This window comes from Sylvia atricapilla, chromosome 1 (assembly GCF_009819655.1).
Source record: "Sylvia atricapilla isolate bSylAtr1 chromosome 1, bSylAtr1.pri, whole genome shotgun sequence".
NCBI lineage: Eukaryota > Metazoa > Chordata > Aves > Passeriformes > Sylviidae > Sylvia > Sylvia atricapilla.
Window position 1 is genome coordinate 62,348,583 of NC_089140.1, and position 13,363 is coordinate 62,361,945.

General features: G+C 43.0%; 1 protein-coding gene across 2 annotated transcripts; it reads left to right on the forward strand.

The window, feature by feature from the left end:
• The first annotated feature begins 111 nt into the window (after positions 1–111).
• Positions 112–10,189, forward strand: TPMT (thiopurine S-methyltransferase). 2 transcript variants are annotated; one of them, XM_066324059.1, is made up of 9 exons: positions 112–215; positions 605–765; positions 1,532–1,624; positions 2,686–2,818; positions 3,346–3,398; positions 7,374–7,448; positions 8,156–8,241; positions 9,225–9,269; positions 10,044–10,189. In XM_066324059.1, exons 2-9 carry the CDS (start codon positions 626–628, stop codon positions 10,157–10,159), a joined length of 741 nt encoding a protein of 246 aa, XP_066180156.1. In that variant the 5' UTR covers positions 112–215; positions 605–625; the 3' UTR covers positions 10,160–10,189. The 2 variants fall into 2 exon arrangements, with proteins under 2 accessions (XP_066180156.1, XP_066180146.1); XM_066324049.1 differs by lacking the exon at positions 112–215 and adding an exon at positions 266–425.
• Positions 10,190–13,363: the final 3,174 nt, after the last annotated feature.

Consider the following 13,363-nt stretch of genomic DNA (forward strand, 5'->3'; position numbering starts at 1 on the left):
ACAAGCGGCCCCGCGGTGGGCGCTGCAGCGGAGAGAGGGAGTCACTCACCGCCGCCGCCGCCATCCCCACCGCCATCCTCCTCCTCCCCGGTGCCGTGCACCCTCAGCCCGCCTCCTCCTGCCGCTGCTTCCGCTCTCCGCGGTGCGTAGCGAGGGGGAGGGCGGGGAGGCACCGCCCCGGCCCCGCCGCCCTCCCGGGACCCGCGGCCGCGCAGGTACCGCGCTGCCGCTGCCCGGGCGGGGGGCCCCCGGCCCCGAGCAGCCGCTCGCCCCCGCCTCCTGCCCGCGGGTTTCACGGGAGAGAAATGTCGGCATCTCCCTCCCTCGCTAGCGGGGTGGGGGGGCTTCCCGATGGGTGCCAAATGGGAATCCACCGGCGGTCCCACAGTGCTGGACAGGCGCGTTCAGCCGCCCCGGGAAACGAGGTCTGGCCGAAGCTATCGGTAGAAGAGTGTGCTGATTGCTCTATCGCATTCGGTACAGCTACATTGCGACTATCATCGAACTGTAATCTCTTGAGATCTGCTAAATTTTTGTCTGGAAGTAAGAGCCAGTTCCAAACTATGAATTGGGTGGGGGTAATTCTTCTCTGTTTTTTTCACAGCTACAAGCACTCTCTGGAGACATGGACCACTCAGCAGATGCATCCGGGCTCCTGGAAGACTCTGATGTTGGGTCTCAGAAAGAGAGAGTGGTGACAGAGGAGGAATGGCTACAAAAATGGGAAATGGGCAACATCGGGTTTCACAAGGAGCAAGGGCATCCGTACGTGACTTCACTCTTCTGCTTAGCTGTTTTAAGTAATGCCATTGGATGAGTGGCTTGGCTCATTCGAGAAACTTTTAATTGAAAATGGAACATTTGCATAAAGCAAATAAGCTTACATGGGCACAGCTTGAAACAAAAATAAATATAGATATTTTTGTGACCTACGTTTGTCAAAGGACAGAGAAAAGAAAGGATTGATATTAATTCAGAGCTTTTACTCTTGAATCAGGTTTTTAACCTTAGAGCTTGGATAGTTTGGCTAGAAAATCTTAGACTTTCTGATGGAGAGGCTTTGCATTATTGTTCATGTTGTGAAACTGGGCTTGAAACAATGTGCAGAGGGCATCAGAGCACTACGATGCAGTAAATGGACTAAGAGAGCAAACCTGGTTATATAGTCTTTCAAGACCTCTAGAAGTGATTTGCTCGATGCAGAAATTTCATAATCATTCTGTTTAAAATCTCTGTTATGACCCTCTTAGATGTGGGTTGGTTGGATTGTTTACTTGCAAAGACAAACAGAAAATAGAACAGAAATGTGTTATTTCTGAATGACATGAAATTGACTTTCTTGCTATGTAAATTGAAGGTGAATCCTTTTATTTTATGTTTTTATTTTTAATGGCATGAAGCAGATTGAGCTAATAATATATGTGCCATCCTGGAGTTTTCGTGCTACCTGGCATAGTGTGTAGCACTTGGCTTTTCATGTGCCAGCACAAATACTCACAGAGTTAAGTAAAACATGTCTATTCTTTTGCAGGCTCCTTCAAAAGTATCTGGATGTTCTTTTAAATGGCAGGAGTGGACTGAGAATATTTTTCCCACTTTGTGGTAAAGCAGTAGAGATGAAATGGTAATACACAGATAATAAGAGAAAAAAACCTTGTTTGATGGAGGGAGAGAGGGAGAGGGGGAATTCCCAGCCTTATATTGGCTGGTGGAAATGTGCCACATTTCCACTGCTAGGAAAGCAGTGCCACTGGAAGCTGAAGGGAGGAGGAAGCTGGTGTGTGGTATAGTAGCATAAATTGAATGGATCAAGTCTGACCTGAAAGTCCACCTGATTGTTCCAAGTTCAGCTTGGGGAATGCTGAATTTAGATGGACAGTGACTGAAGCTATGCCCTTACCACTGCTTCTTTTCATAGCAATGCTAGTTTAAATTGCCCACAATGAGGTCAATTGTGTCAGACAACATTTTCAAGAGATTATGTGGCATGCCACTCTGGAAATTCAAGTGATTTGGGCTAAATGTAACTTCCTCTTTTTTTATACTTCTTCTTATTATTTTTTTTTTCCCCAGGGGGAGGGGGTAGTGAGGGAGTGTTGTATTTAAAATTAAGGCCTGTATTAGCCAGTGTTTTTTTCTTAGAGGGAGGGTGCACAAACCAAAATGCACTGCGTCTTCAAGTAATCCAGCTATGAGGTTTTATCACAGAAACTACTTCCTAGGCTGACTGTGGTCTCTGACACACTTTGTTTTGCTGAGCTGCAGCAGCAGGGAGGTTATCACACCTCTTTTGCTGCCTGTTCCTGCCAACCCACAGAGGCAGCTGAGAGGACAGTGTGCCTCAGTCACCTCAGTTCAGAGCAGAGCACCTTTCTGAAATGGACAGTTTCTCAGTGTGATCACCTCTGTTTTCATCGAGTTAGTAGGAATAAATAAATAATTCATTAAATCTAAATAAAGCATGTAGGTCCTCCTCAACTGTATGCTGAGCGGTGCTAATTTAAGCTCAAATCATGGAAAGAACATGTTCAGTATAACGTGAACACTTCAGAAAGTCAGGATTAGACATATCAGGGCATCCTAAAACTAGGCTTTCCCTAATGAATAAATGATGCATGGGAGATAGACATTTTGCCCAGGCTGTGGGCCTCATGTAAACCTGGGTCCTCTCTCTCTTATGTGCAGGCTGGCAGACATGGGGCACAGTGTTGTTGGTGTGGAAGTCAGCGAGCAAGCAGTGAAGGATTTTTTTTCAGAACACAGTCTGCCTTATTGTGAGGAGCCAGTCCCTGAGATTTCAGGAGCAAAAATGTTTCAGGTATGTCTCCTGTATTGTCAAATGATCTGGTATGGTTAATCATGCAATGCTGGTTTAACTGAGCAAACAAGTCATTCTGTTTTTATGCATCTGTTTTACTGGTAATCATTCACCTCTCCTGAAGAGGTCTAAAAGGAAGCTCTGAATTGTATTTTTGGACTGAGAAGTTGTTATTCTTCTAAACTTACTATTTTGCCCTTCTTATGACAGTAAAGCACCTGAATGTAGAAGGAATGTATTTTAAAACTGGACAGTTGCACGCCTTGATACATTAGAACCTCTGTAAAGGGGATCAGAAAAGTTGCCTCAGTAAACTAAAACTAAAAATATTTCTCAGGTTTTCCCCATTACACATAAATGTATTTTAAAATTTAATTTTAATAGTGTATATTAATTTAAATTTAATCAATTTAAATTTCATTTTAATAGTGTATGGGTATATTTAAAGATGCAAAGCATAAATATATACTTAAGAGTGTGTATTTAAAGACAGCTGATAAGAATTCTTTCTTTTGCTTTTATTGTAGAGTACCTCTGGCAACATTTCCCTCTACTGCTGCAGTATTTATGATTTGTCCAGGTAGGAATATTCATCGTGCTTTATAATTCTCCATAATTGAATATGTATTAATACTGTCCAATACTACTGTTTTATTTGAATCAGGCAAAGATTTGTCAGGTCCTCTTAAGCAAACTTGTATTAATTTGTATGAGGAATTTGAGTGGCCAATCTCCCAACAAAAGTCTAATTCCATTGCTAATTGTTAAGGATGACAACTAATTATCTTTAAAGGTGCTTCTTCTTCCAAGCTGTTCTGTGAAAGTTATCAAAAAATTGTTTGCTTTTACAGTAAAACGAAATTATCTTTAACATTACATATGAATTCTATGAAGCAAAACTTCAGCACGATCTCAGATTCAGAGTAACTTAGTAAAAGTAAAGAGAATATATCCAGAGGTGTCTTAGCACAATAGTTCCCTCCTCTTACAGTTTGTACTCAGATGTGATTTTTCCTTAGATTATAAGGTTTTGGTGAAGTTTATTGTGTTTATTTGCTCTTTTAAAGAGCAAAAAACCAAGAATTTGTTCCATGGCTCTTCAGTAAAAAGGAGGTAAAGTCTTAACATTTACTTCAATGGGCTTTCCAGAACTATTACATACAGGCACGATGGGTAGTTCAGGACACCAGCACAGTGTTCACTACTGATCTTTTTTTTTTTTTCTTTTTCAATCTGCCAAAACACCAGAAAAAAAGACTATTTTTACTAGAATCCAGAGTCTTTCAGACAGTAGACCATGACTGAGACTTCTGCTGCTGCAACCGACTCCAGTTGGTTTGAATAGTGTATATAAGTAACAGAGTGACTGAAGCTGTGCCCTTACCACTAAGGGCATATGTAACTAGTCTTGCAGGAGATGCCATGTGTATGAATGTGACTTTGTAGATACTGCCTGGTTTCTTACCCACCTTGTCCCTCCAGAGTACCTGCTACACCGTAGATCCCTTTAAATCTTTCTTGTGAGTTGACAGGTTGCCCAAAAATTGCTTGTGTTTCTCTGAAATTATTGAAAAAATCAATCATAAATTTTGTAGCAAGTAGTGTGGTGAAACCTGTAACTTCTCTCACAACATGGTGGAATAATACTTTGAAATAAACAAAATTAGGTAATTAGTGACAATTTCAGTGCATGTCACTGGATCCAGTACATAGTTTGTTGTCACAAAATAAATTGGCAGATGTTCTGGATGCAGAATGAACTGTATTCCCAACACCAGTCAGCAAATACCTGTGACTAGAAAAATGCACACACACTTCTAGTTTCTGTGTAGAGACAATTTGATTAATTACCCAGTAATTATGGAAATTAAACTTATTTCTCTCTTGCTGAGGCTGGCCTACTAACAGATCCCTTTCATCTCCATTAGCCTAGCATTCATTAGAAGAAAACTCAGATGTGCTCCTGACCTTTGTCAGAATGGGATATTTCAAAGACTCTTGCTAGTTAAAGAGTAACAGGAATTACTGCTCTTTCTGGGAATTCTGGGACATATGTAAATCAGTTATATTACGCAATCACTGTACCTCCTAGTACAATTATGGCTGCAAGACTTCAAAAGAAAATGAAAAATCGCATTTACTGAAACTACTAAACATATGCATAGATAGAAATTCACAAGTTTACTCTTAAATCCAGTGGGTTTTCTGCAGGTATGTAAATCTCTGATTTACATGTTAAATTTTGTTAGATGTAGCTGTACCTAAACCATGCTGAATACCATATAAACACATAGCAGTGTGATACAGTGAAAGAGGTAAACCCAAGGGAAGTGCTTCCTCATACCTTAACTTCATCCTCACTCCACATCAGGATGAAAGACAGTGCTTCTTTTGACCTTTTCCTCATCACTTCATTGTGTTGTGAAGGAAATTGGATGTGCAGAGGGGCAAGGAGCACCTAGACGCTCAGCAGGTCCTGAGATCTGGGCAGCCAGGGGACCAGGACTGACACAAGGCCACAGGAGGAGCCTGCCTGCAGGCTGGGATGTCTGTAGGTCTTGATGAAATAGCTGGGGAGTAAAGTAGATGAAATGCATGTATGGAGCCACTGCTGCCAATCCAGTTAGACCAGACTAAAGCTGGAAAGAAAAACCAAGTGCAGAAAACCTCAATGGCTTGCCTGAGGTCACCCAGCAGACTCAGCTACACAGAGAGGAGAATAGCCTCCAAGCCTCAGAAGATCAAGTTTGTCCCCTGCCCCACTAAAAGTTCCTTTGTGCCCTGCATGTCCATTGCTTGTTTAACTGTCTCTTTAAAAATGTCCTTTCAGTTACGAGCCTGGTTATTTAAATTAGATGCTTAGACTTGGCAAAATTTAAAAGAAGTCAGCACTTGGAAGTATTATCGTGTCTCATCACAGTAGAGTGGGAAATACAAGATCAGCTTGTATTTAGGTTAGATGTAGGCATCAGTGGGTTAGATGCCAGAGACTTAAGCAATGCCATTGCAATGAAAATAGCAGTGGGCAGAGAGAAGTTCTCAAGGTTTAACTCTGGCTAAGGTAGTGGAACTAAGCACCACACAGCTGCTTGCCCACTCCCCCATCACAAGATGATGAGGGACAATCAAAAGGGTAAAAGTGAGAAAGAAACGTGTGTGGAGATGAAAACAGTTTAATAATTTAAAAGAAAATTCAAGAAGGTGTAAGAGAAAAAAAGGAAAAAAAAAAAACACAACAAAGAGCAACCAAAGAGAGAGGAAAATAAAACCCAAGAAAGACAAGTGGTGCAAATGAAAGCAGTTGCCCACCATCAGCCAAGCAACTGATGACTAGCCAGCTGCCAAGCAGTGCCCCCATCTATCAACCTCCAACCCAGTTGTATTGTTGAGAACGGAGCCAGATGGTCTGGAATATTCCTTTGTTCAGTTGGGGTCAGCTGCGCCTGCTGTGTCCCCACCCAGTGTCTTACTCATTCTCGTGCTCTCCAGCCTACTCACTGGTGTCAGGGTGTGAGGAGCAGAAAAGGTGTTGGTGCTGTGTAAGTGCTGCTCTGCAGTAACTAAATCATCAGTCTGTTATTTACATGACTGCAAGCAAGCAAATGCAAATCCAACACAGGCCCATGTAAGCTACTATGAAAAAAGGTGACTCTAGCCTAGCCAAAACTTGTACAGAAATGAAGACAGAGGTGATGCAATTGGACTCTGACACCTGCCCAGTAGGCAGAAGGCTATTGCACAATTCCACGCTACATTTTTCTAAGTAAACTTATTCAAACTTTCTTTTAAATTATGCAATTTACTTTATTACTATCTTACTGTCTAACCTATTTTTATAATTACCAAAACCAAGCCTTTTTCTTATTCCCAGATATTCTTGTCTTTTGTGTCATTCTGGCTGCTCTTACCACCCGTTAATAAAGGCATTTCTTGATAGTCTTGCTCACTTGCAGGCATATCCAGGAGCAAAACTAGTATCTGCAGCAGAATTGCACTGAGGCAAGCAGCAGTGCAACTTAGCTTTTCTAGCATTAAAGAAATTGGAAGCTGAAGCCAGCTATTGTGGGCATGTATAACTGGCAATTCAGGTGTCTAAAGTTACTGAATGTGCTGAGTCAATGATAGTAAAGCAACAAAGCACCCTCCTGAGCCTGCATGTGAAATCATGCATGGGTTTTAGAAGGTGGTCAAGAACTGCTGATGTGCTGAGTGCATGTTAGACAGCAGGATGTGGTTACTAAACACCCAGACTTGTAGCCTAAATGTGTTAAAACTACATTCCTTCCTCCTTGCCATGTCTCAGCAGCCCCTAATGATGGGGAAGCACTGACCAATTCCCACACCCCTTTGCTGTTGCAGCAGGACAAAGGACTGGGAGGGCTTCTTGGGTTCCAGATCCTGTTGGTTTGGATTATGAAAATGCTGCATCATAACAAAAAGGTGGTGGGGAATCTGCATCACTACCTGCAGAATCCTTGTGACTTCACAAAAGTGTCTGAAAGAAGATGAAGGATCCTTTTTACTATTTTTAAGCCTTTTCCTTATCTCCTTATAGCTTGATAGTTGGCAAGTTTGATGGGGTTTGGGACAGAGGAGCTCTTGTAGCCGTGAATCCATGTGACAGACAACGGTTAGTAAATTGCATTGTTACTGTCTTTTCTCTGATGTATCAGTGACAAGTTTTTGATCCTGTCACTGATTAATGACTCCTTTTTCATTTAAAGGACCAGCCTACACAAGTTCTTCTCTACCACAAGCATCTGCTGCAATTGCAGAGTGCTGTACTTTTCCTTCAGGAAGCCACCCTGCCTCTTGGTGGGAAAGTATGTGGTTTGCTCCAACCCAGCAGAAGCAGAGCTGCAAGTCTCATCTGAATTCTATTATTTTCTTTTCACCATGTCTACTTCTTCTGTCTTTTTTCTTTTTCCCCTCACTTTCCTTGATTACAAATTTTTGTTCTTGCCTATAGCTAGCCCAAATTTAGTTTGAATCTGCTCCTGGGATTTTTTAATTAGATACAGAATTTTCAAGTCACAATAATTTTAAAAGATCAGTACTGTACTATGTACTGTATTGCAAACTATGGCAGATGAATGCTTCATCTGTTAATCTTGACTTGAATGTGCAAAAAAAGATAAATGCTTGTTTATGAGGAATAAAGATAACTTCTATTTTATCTTTTTCATGTGTAGCATGAATTTTATGTTTCTGAAATTTAAACTAAGCAGTTTAAATTGTGTGCAGTTAAGTTCAAATTCTGTCTCCATAGAAATGCATTTTGTTGAATTTTTTGAATGCCTTACAAAAATAATAAAGTATAATTTTTTTTCCTTCTAGCTATGCCAATTTGATGATCAACCTAGTGGAGAAAAATTCTTCTTATCTCCTTGTTACCGTTTCATATGATCCAAACAAACACAAAGGTGAGAACTTTTTACTGTTCATGTTGTGGTTTTGCTCTAATACAAATTGTATAAAGATACAGTAGATGTATTAGTATCTTCCTTAATATTTTTATCTCTACAGCTTTGTTAGCTGGTGACACCAGTATAACCATGTGTTGAAAAGTTTAGATATTGACCAAGCTTGGGACTAAGTTTGTGCTTTCTATAGCATTCAGACATGCTGAGGGTAAGCTGAGGACAGTCATGGTATATTAACAATGAAATGAAACTGTACGTGTGGCTGCAACAATGAAGCTGGAAGTCAGAGCACTTAGTAACATCCTGTCTGGCCTCGGGAGCTTGAAACACTCCCAAGAGCATCAGCTTCATGCTGTTTATCCAGTACTTGCAACCCAATGTGTTTCCCATCTTGTGCCTCTCTCTCAGCCAATACCATGCTCTGAATGTACTTGGAGGGGTGAAATTCTGTAAAATCATAAGGTATTTTTCCTTTTATAGTTTTTGTATTATGTACAGAAGGGAGAATTTTTTAGTTAATATTAGCTCACAAAAGAAAGAGATCTTCTGCTGTTGGGCCCTTCAGCATAATTACCCCTCCACCCCCACCAAAAAAATAGGTCTTGCTATCACAAGCAACAATAGTTTAATACATTGCTTCTCCTCTGACATTGTTCAGCTCTTAGCCCTAATCATGCCACTGTAGTATAAAGAGATTGTAGACCAGATTCACACAGCGCGCTGAGAGTGGTCATATGCACGTCACATTCATGATTCCCTGCTGCAGCTGGAGATGAAGCAGCAGCAACATCTGAAGCTGTCTGGCCCTCCAAGGTGCCACAAGTTCCTGGACATGTTTTCTGGTTCCTGCTGATGGTGTTACACTCTGGGGCCCAATTACAGGCCAGTTGCTGTGAGTCAAGGGGTTGGCACTCCTACTGCAGTGTAAATTTTATATTCTTCCCATGTCTCCTCTCTGATTAGTGTCACTCCTTTTCTTTCAGGCCCACCATTTTATGTTCCTGAATCTGAAATTAAAAGTTTGTTTGGTGAGTAAAATTTCACCTAACCTTTAATTTTTTTTCCAAAACACATAAAGGTGTTTATATGCCTCTACCTTACCCTGTGACAAGTGATACAGTCATTTGCTTCTTATCTAAAGCTGTGGTCATGGAAAAATACTGGGAAAAATAAATATCATTTAGCCACGGGGATTTTGCTGTCATGGAACATTCTCAGTTCTTAAAAAAATATGAAGAAAACCCAAGAGACAAACAGTTTCTTGTCTCCCTTTGGTACCTTTTTTATTCTCTCAGGATTCATACTGCACTCAGTAATCCTGTAGCTGCAATCTTAGAGTCCTTAGAGTTTGACCATTTTGTCTTTACCTGCACCTCATAAACCAGTTGCCCTGGTTTTAATACAAGTCCTACCAGTGGTACAGTTTCTACTGTAGTTTTGTGAAAAAGAAGAAAAGTAACATCGTTCTCATAGAAAATGCTAAAAATGTACAACTCAAATGCATCAAAAGAAGGAAATTTGGAGCTATGTCAGGAGTTTAATTTTAGGAGTTGCTTCTGCTGTGCTGTAATATCTCACTTTTAAATTTACAACTGTCTGAGACTGGCCGTGTTTGTGTGCAGTGAGTCATTGGCATAGAAAGTTGCATCCCTTGTGATTTATGTCATTTATGCATAGTGCATTTATGTCATTGTGTTAGGCACTGTGGGGAAATCTGTGGATAAGATTTTTTTTTTCCTGGACAGTTGGCATTTTTCATTGACTGATCATTCACTAATTTGTTATTCTTACCTCCTTTTCAGGCGACTGCTGTGAGATTAGGTGTCTTGAAAAAGTTGATGATTTCTCAGAGAGGCACAGACAATGGGGACTAGATTATTTTCTGGAGGTACTATATCTACTAAAGTTTGTAGCTTGATTAAAATTTGTTAAAATAACTTGCCTCCCACTTTGCTTTTACTTACATCTCACGTTTTAAAATGGGACATTCCTAAAACAGGGGGTTTTAAAGCCATTTTGCTTACCAAGTCAGCTCTCCTACACAGCTGCCTTTACTGCCTTGAGATGTGAACAGCTTTTCTTAAATTCCATGCACAGCCAACCATTACCAAAGTGTACCTTTTTCTTCGGTATCAATTCCAATAATGATAACCGTGAGAAAGAAATGTTCCTATTCCTTTTCAGCCATTGCTGGTCAATCCTGTCTGCCTGGCACTCTGCAACTCGGCCTCATCAGCCAGCAGCTGCAGTTCAAACACTGTTTTCTGGGGCACTGGCCTTGCACCAGGCTGGGCAGACAGAGGTGGGAGGTTGCTGCAAGTTGGTTCTCTCCATCCCTGTGAATATATGTCAAGTGAAGAGCTGGCAGTGAGTGAGCAAGGCAAGGCAGCAGCTGCCAAGAGGAAATTACCATCCAGCATGAAAGGCTGGAGGGAACTAGACTGGATAACAGTGAAGGGGAGAGTGGGCGGAAAATGTCCTGGCAGTCGCTCACAAATGTGCTGTTCCCTCATTTGAAAGCACAGCTATGGGTAAGCAAACCAACAGGGCTTGGGTAAGAGGGTTCAAAGAGTGCTGAGAGAGCTGCAGATGTTATTGCTAAACCATTCTCCATCATCTCTGAAAAGACACAGGTACCTCCCGGTGCCTGAGGACTGGAGGAAAACCAATGTCGCTCCAGTCTTGAAAAAGTGCAAGACCTGGGAAACTACAGGCCAGTCAATCTCACCTTCATCCTTGGAACAACCCATCCTGGATGTTGTCTCTAAGCAAGTGGAGGAAAAGGAGGTTATCAAGAGTAGTCAACATGGATTCACCAAGGGAAATGGGTTGGGTTAGTGGACACTGAGGTAGATTGAGAACTGGCTGAGTGGTGGAGCTCAGTGTTATGATCAGGCTAGTTGGAGGTCTTTAGCAAGCATTGTTCCCAGGGGTCAGTACTGGGTCCAGTCTTGTTCACCCTATTAATCAGTGACCTGAATGAAGGGACAGAGTGTACCTGCAGTAAGTTTGATGATGATACAAAACTAGGGGGAGTGGCTGACACACCGAAGTGCTGTGTTGCCGTGCTGCAAGACCTGGACAAGCACAGGAGCCAGGCAGAGAGGAACCTAGTAAAGTTCAAAGAAAGAAAGTGCAGGGTCCTGCACCGGAGGAAGGAAAACCCAGGGCACCAGCACAGGCTGGAGGCTGACATGCTGGAAAGCAGCTCTGCAGAGAAGGACCTGGGAGTTCTGGTGGTCAACAAGGTAGCCGGCAGTGTGCCCTTCTGGACAAAAAGGCAAGTGGTGTCCTAGGGTGCCTTAGCAAGAGTGTGGTCAGCAGGTCAAGGGAGGTGATCCTGCCCTTCTACTCAGCCCTGGTGAGGCCACATCTGGAGTGCTGTGTCCAGTTCTGGGCTCCTCAGTACAAGAGAGGCCTTGACATGTAGTGGGCCCAGCAGAGGACTATAAAGATACCTGAGAGACTGGAGCATCTTGCTTGTGAGGAAAGGCTGAGAGAGCTAGGATTGTTTATTCTGGAGAGGAGGCAACTGAGAAGGGACCATCAATGCTTACAACTATCTTTAAGGGCAGTTCACAAGAGGATGAGACTAGACTTTCCAGTAGTGCTCAGGGACGGGAAAAGGGGCAAAAGGCACAAACTGAAACACAGGAAGTTCCATATTCTGAATATGAGGAAAATCTCTACTTTGAGGGTGGCAGAGCGCAGCAACTTCTCCCCTTTGCAGGTTATTTTCAAAGAAAAGATATGATTGCAATTCATCAAGAATCGAAGGCAAGTAAAAGCCATGGGGCTTTTTAAAGTGCCATAGTCCTAGAGCTGTAAATGGGTCTGCTGGTTTTAGCACAGCTCATGGGAACACTTAGTACATACTCATGTTTCAAGGTTGGGTTGACAGAGAGAAGAAGGGACGTAGCTGGTGGGCCAGTGCAAGCTGAAAGCTGCTGGTTTTGTTTGCTTTCACTGCTGGCCAGTACTGCGGCTACCAGGTTAAAGCATCTCCTTCCTTTCAAGTTTTTTCCGGGTGCAACATGAGAGCTCCTGAAGTTTATCTCAGACTTCCAGATATGTGATAGCCACAAAAGGCCAGGCACTTGGCACGAGGCTGCCACATGCTCTGTGGTATCCTGTACAGGACTCCCAGGCATGCAACAGCCTGGCAAGAGCAATGCCACGTGCCAAAACAGCCATTTTAGGATGTGTAAGATTTGTGTGTACCCTGCAGTTACTCTGAGGATACCCTGGAAGTACACCTAGCACAAGGAGCACATGCTGTCCATGCGTGTTACAAAAATGTGTGTATGTGCCTGTCTGACAAATGTGTCTGCTAGTGATGAGTGTAAATATTTTCTAAATTTTGCCATAACAGCAGAAAAATCCAATTAAATCAAGGTGCTCAGAGGGACCGAGTGCATTTTTTATGAAGATAAGGCTGAGAGAGTTGGAATTGGAGAAGGCTCTGGGGAGACCTTAGAGCAGCCTTCCAGTACCTGAAAGGCCTGCAGGAGAATTGGTAAGAGACTTTTACACGGGCATGAAGTGACAGGACAAGGGGAAATCTGACAGAGGGTAGGTTTAGGTGATACATTAAGAAGAAATTCCTTAGTGCAAGGGTGATGAGACTGGGTCAGGTTGCCCAGAGAAGCTGGGGATGTCCCATCCCTGGAAGTGTTCAAGGCCAGGTTGGATAGGGCTCTGAGCAACCTGGGCTATCCTAGTCATCTCTGCCCATGGGAGGAGGATAGGAACTAGATAATCTTCAAGGTCCCTTTCAATCGAAACCATTCAGTGATTCCATAATTCTGTTAAATTGTGGCTCAATTCCTTACTCTGCTGGGGCATAAGGAGAGCTAGTAGTGGTACGGTAACTCGATAACTGGGTGTCTCTAAGAATCCGGTGGATAAGTGAACACTGTGGCGGGCAGTTGAACATTCCGGCGGACATTTGAATGCCGTGGATGTCAGAACAGCGCTGTGCAGGGACTCGGCGGTGCCGGCGGTAGGGGGCCCGGGCCCTGCTCGGCCCCCGCTGGCCCGCAGGGGGCGCTCGGCCGCCTCAGCCGCGCTCAGGCCCGCCCCGCGGGCCCGGGGATCGGGGCGGTGCGGGGGCTCCGCTCGC

Excerpts from the sequence above, each read along its gene's own strand:
- TPMT (XM_066324049.1), top strand. The coding sequence starts at position 306 with ATGTCGGCATCTCCCTCCCTCGCTAGCGGGGTGGGGGGGCTTCCCGAT. Across the intron at positions 2,819-3,345 it reads CAGGAGCAAAAATGTTTCAG|AGTACCTCTGGCAACATTTC; the intron begins GTATGTCTCCTG and ends CTTTTATTGTAG. Across the intron at positions 8,242-9,224 it reads TGATCCAAACAAACACAAAG|GCCCACCATTTTATGTTCCT; the intron begins GTGAGAACTTTT and ends CTTTTCTTTCAG.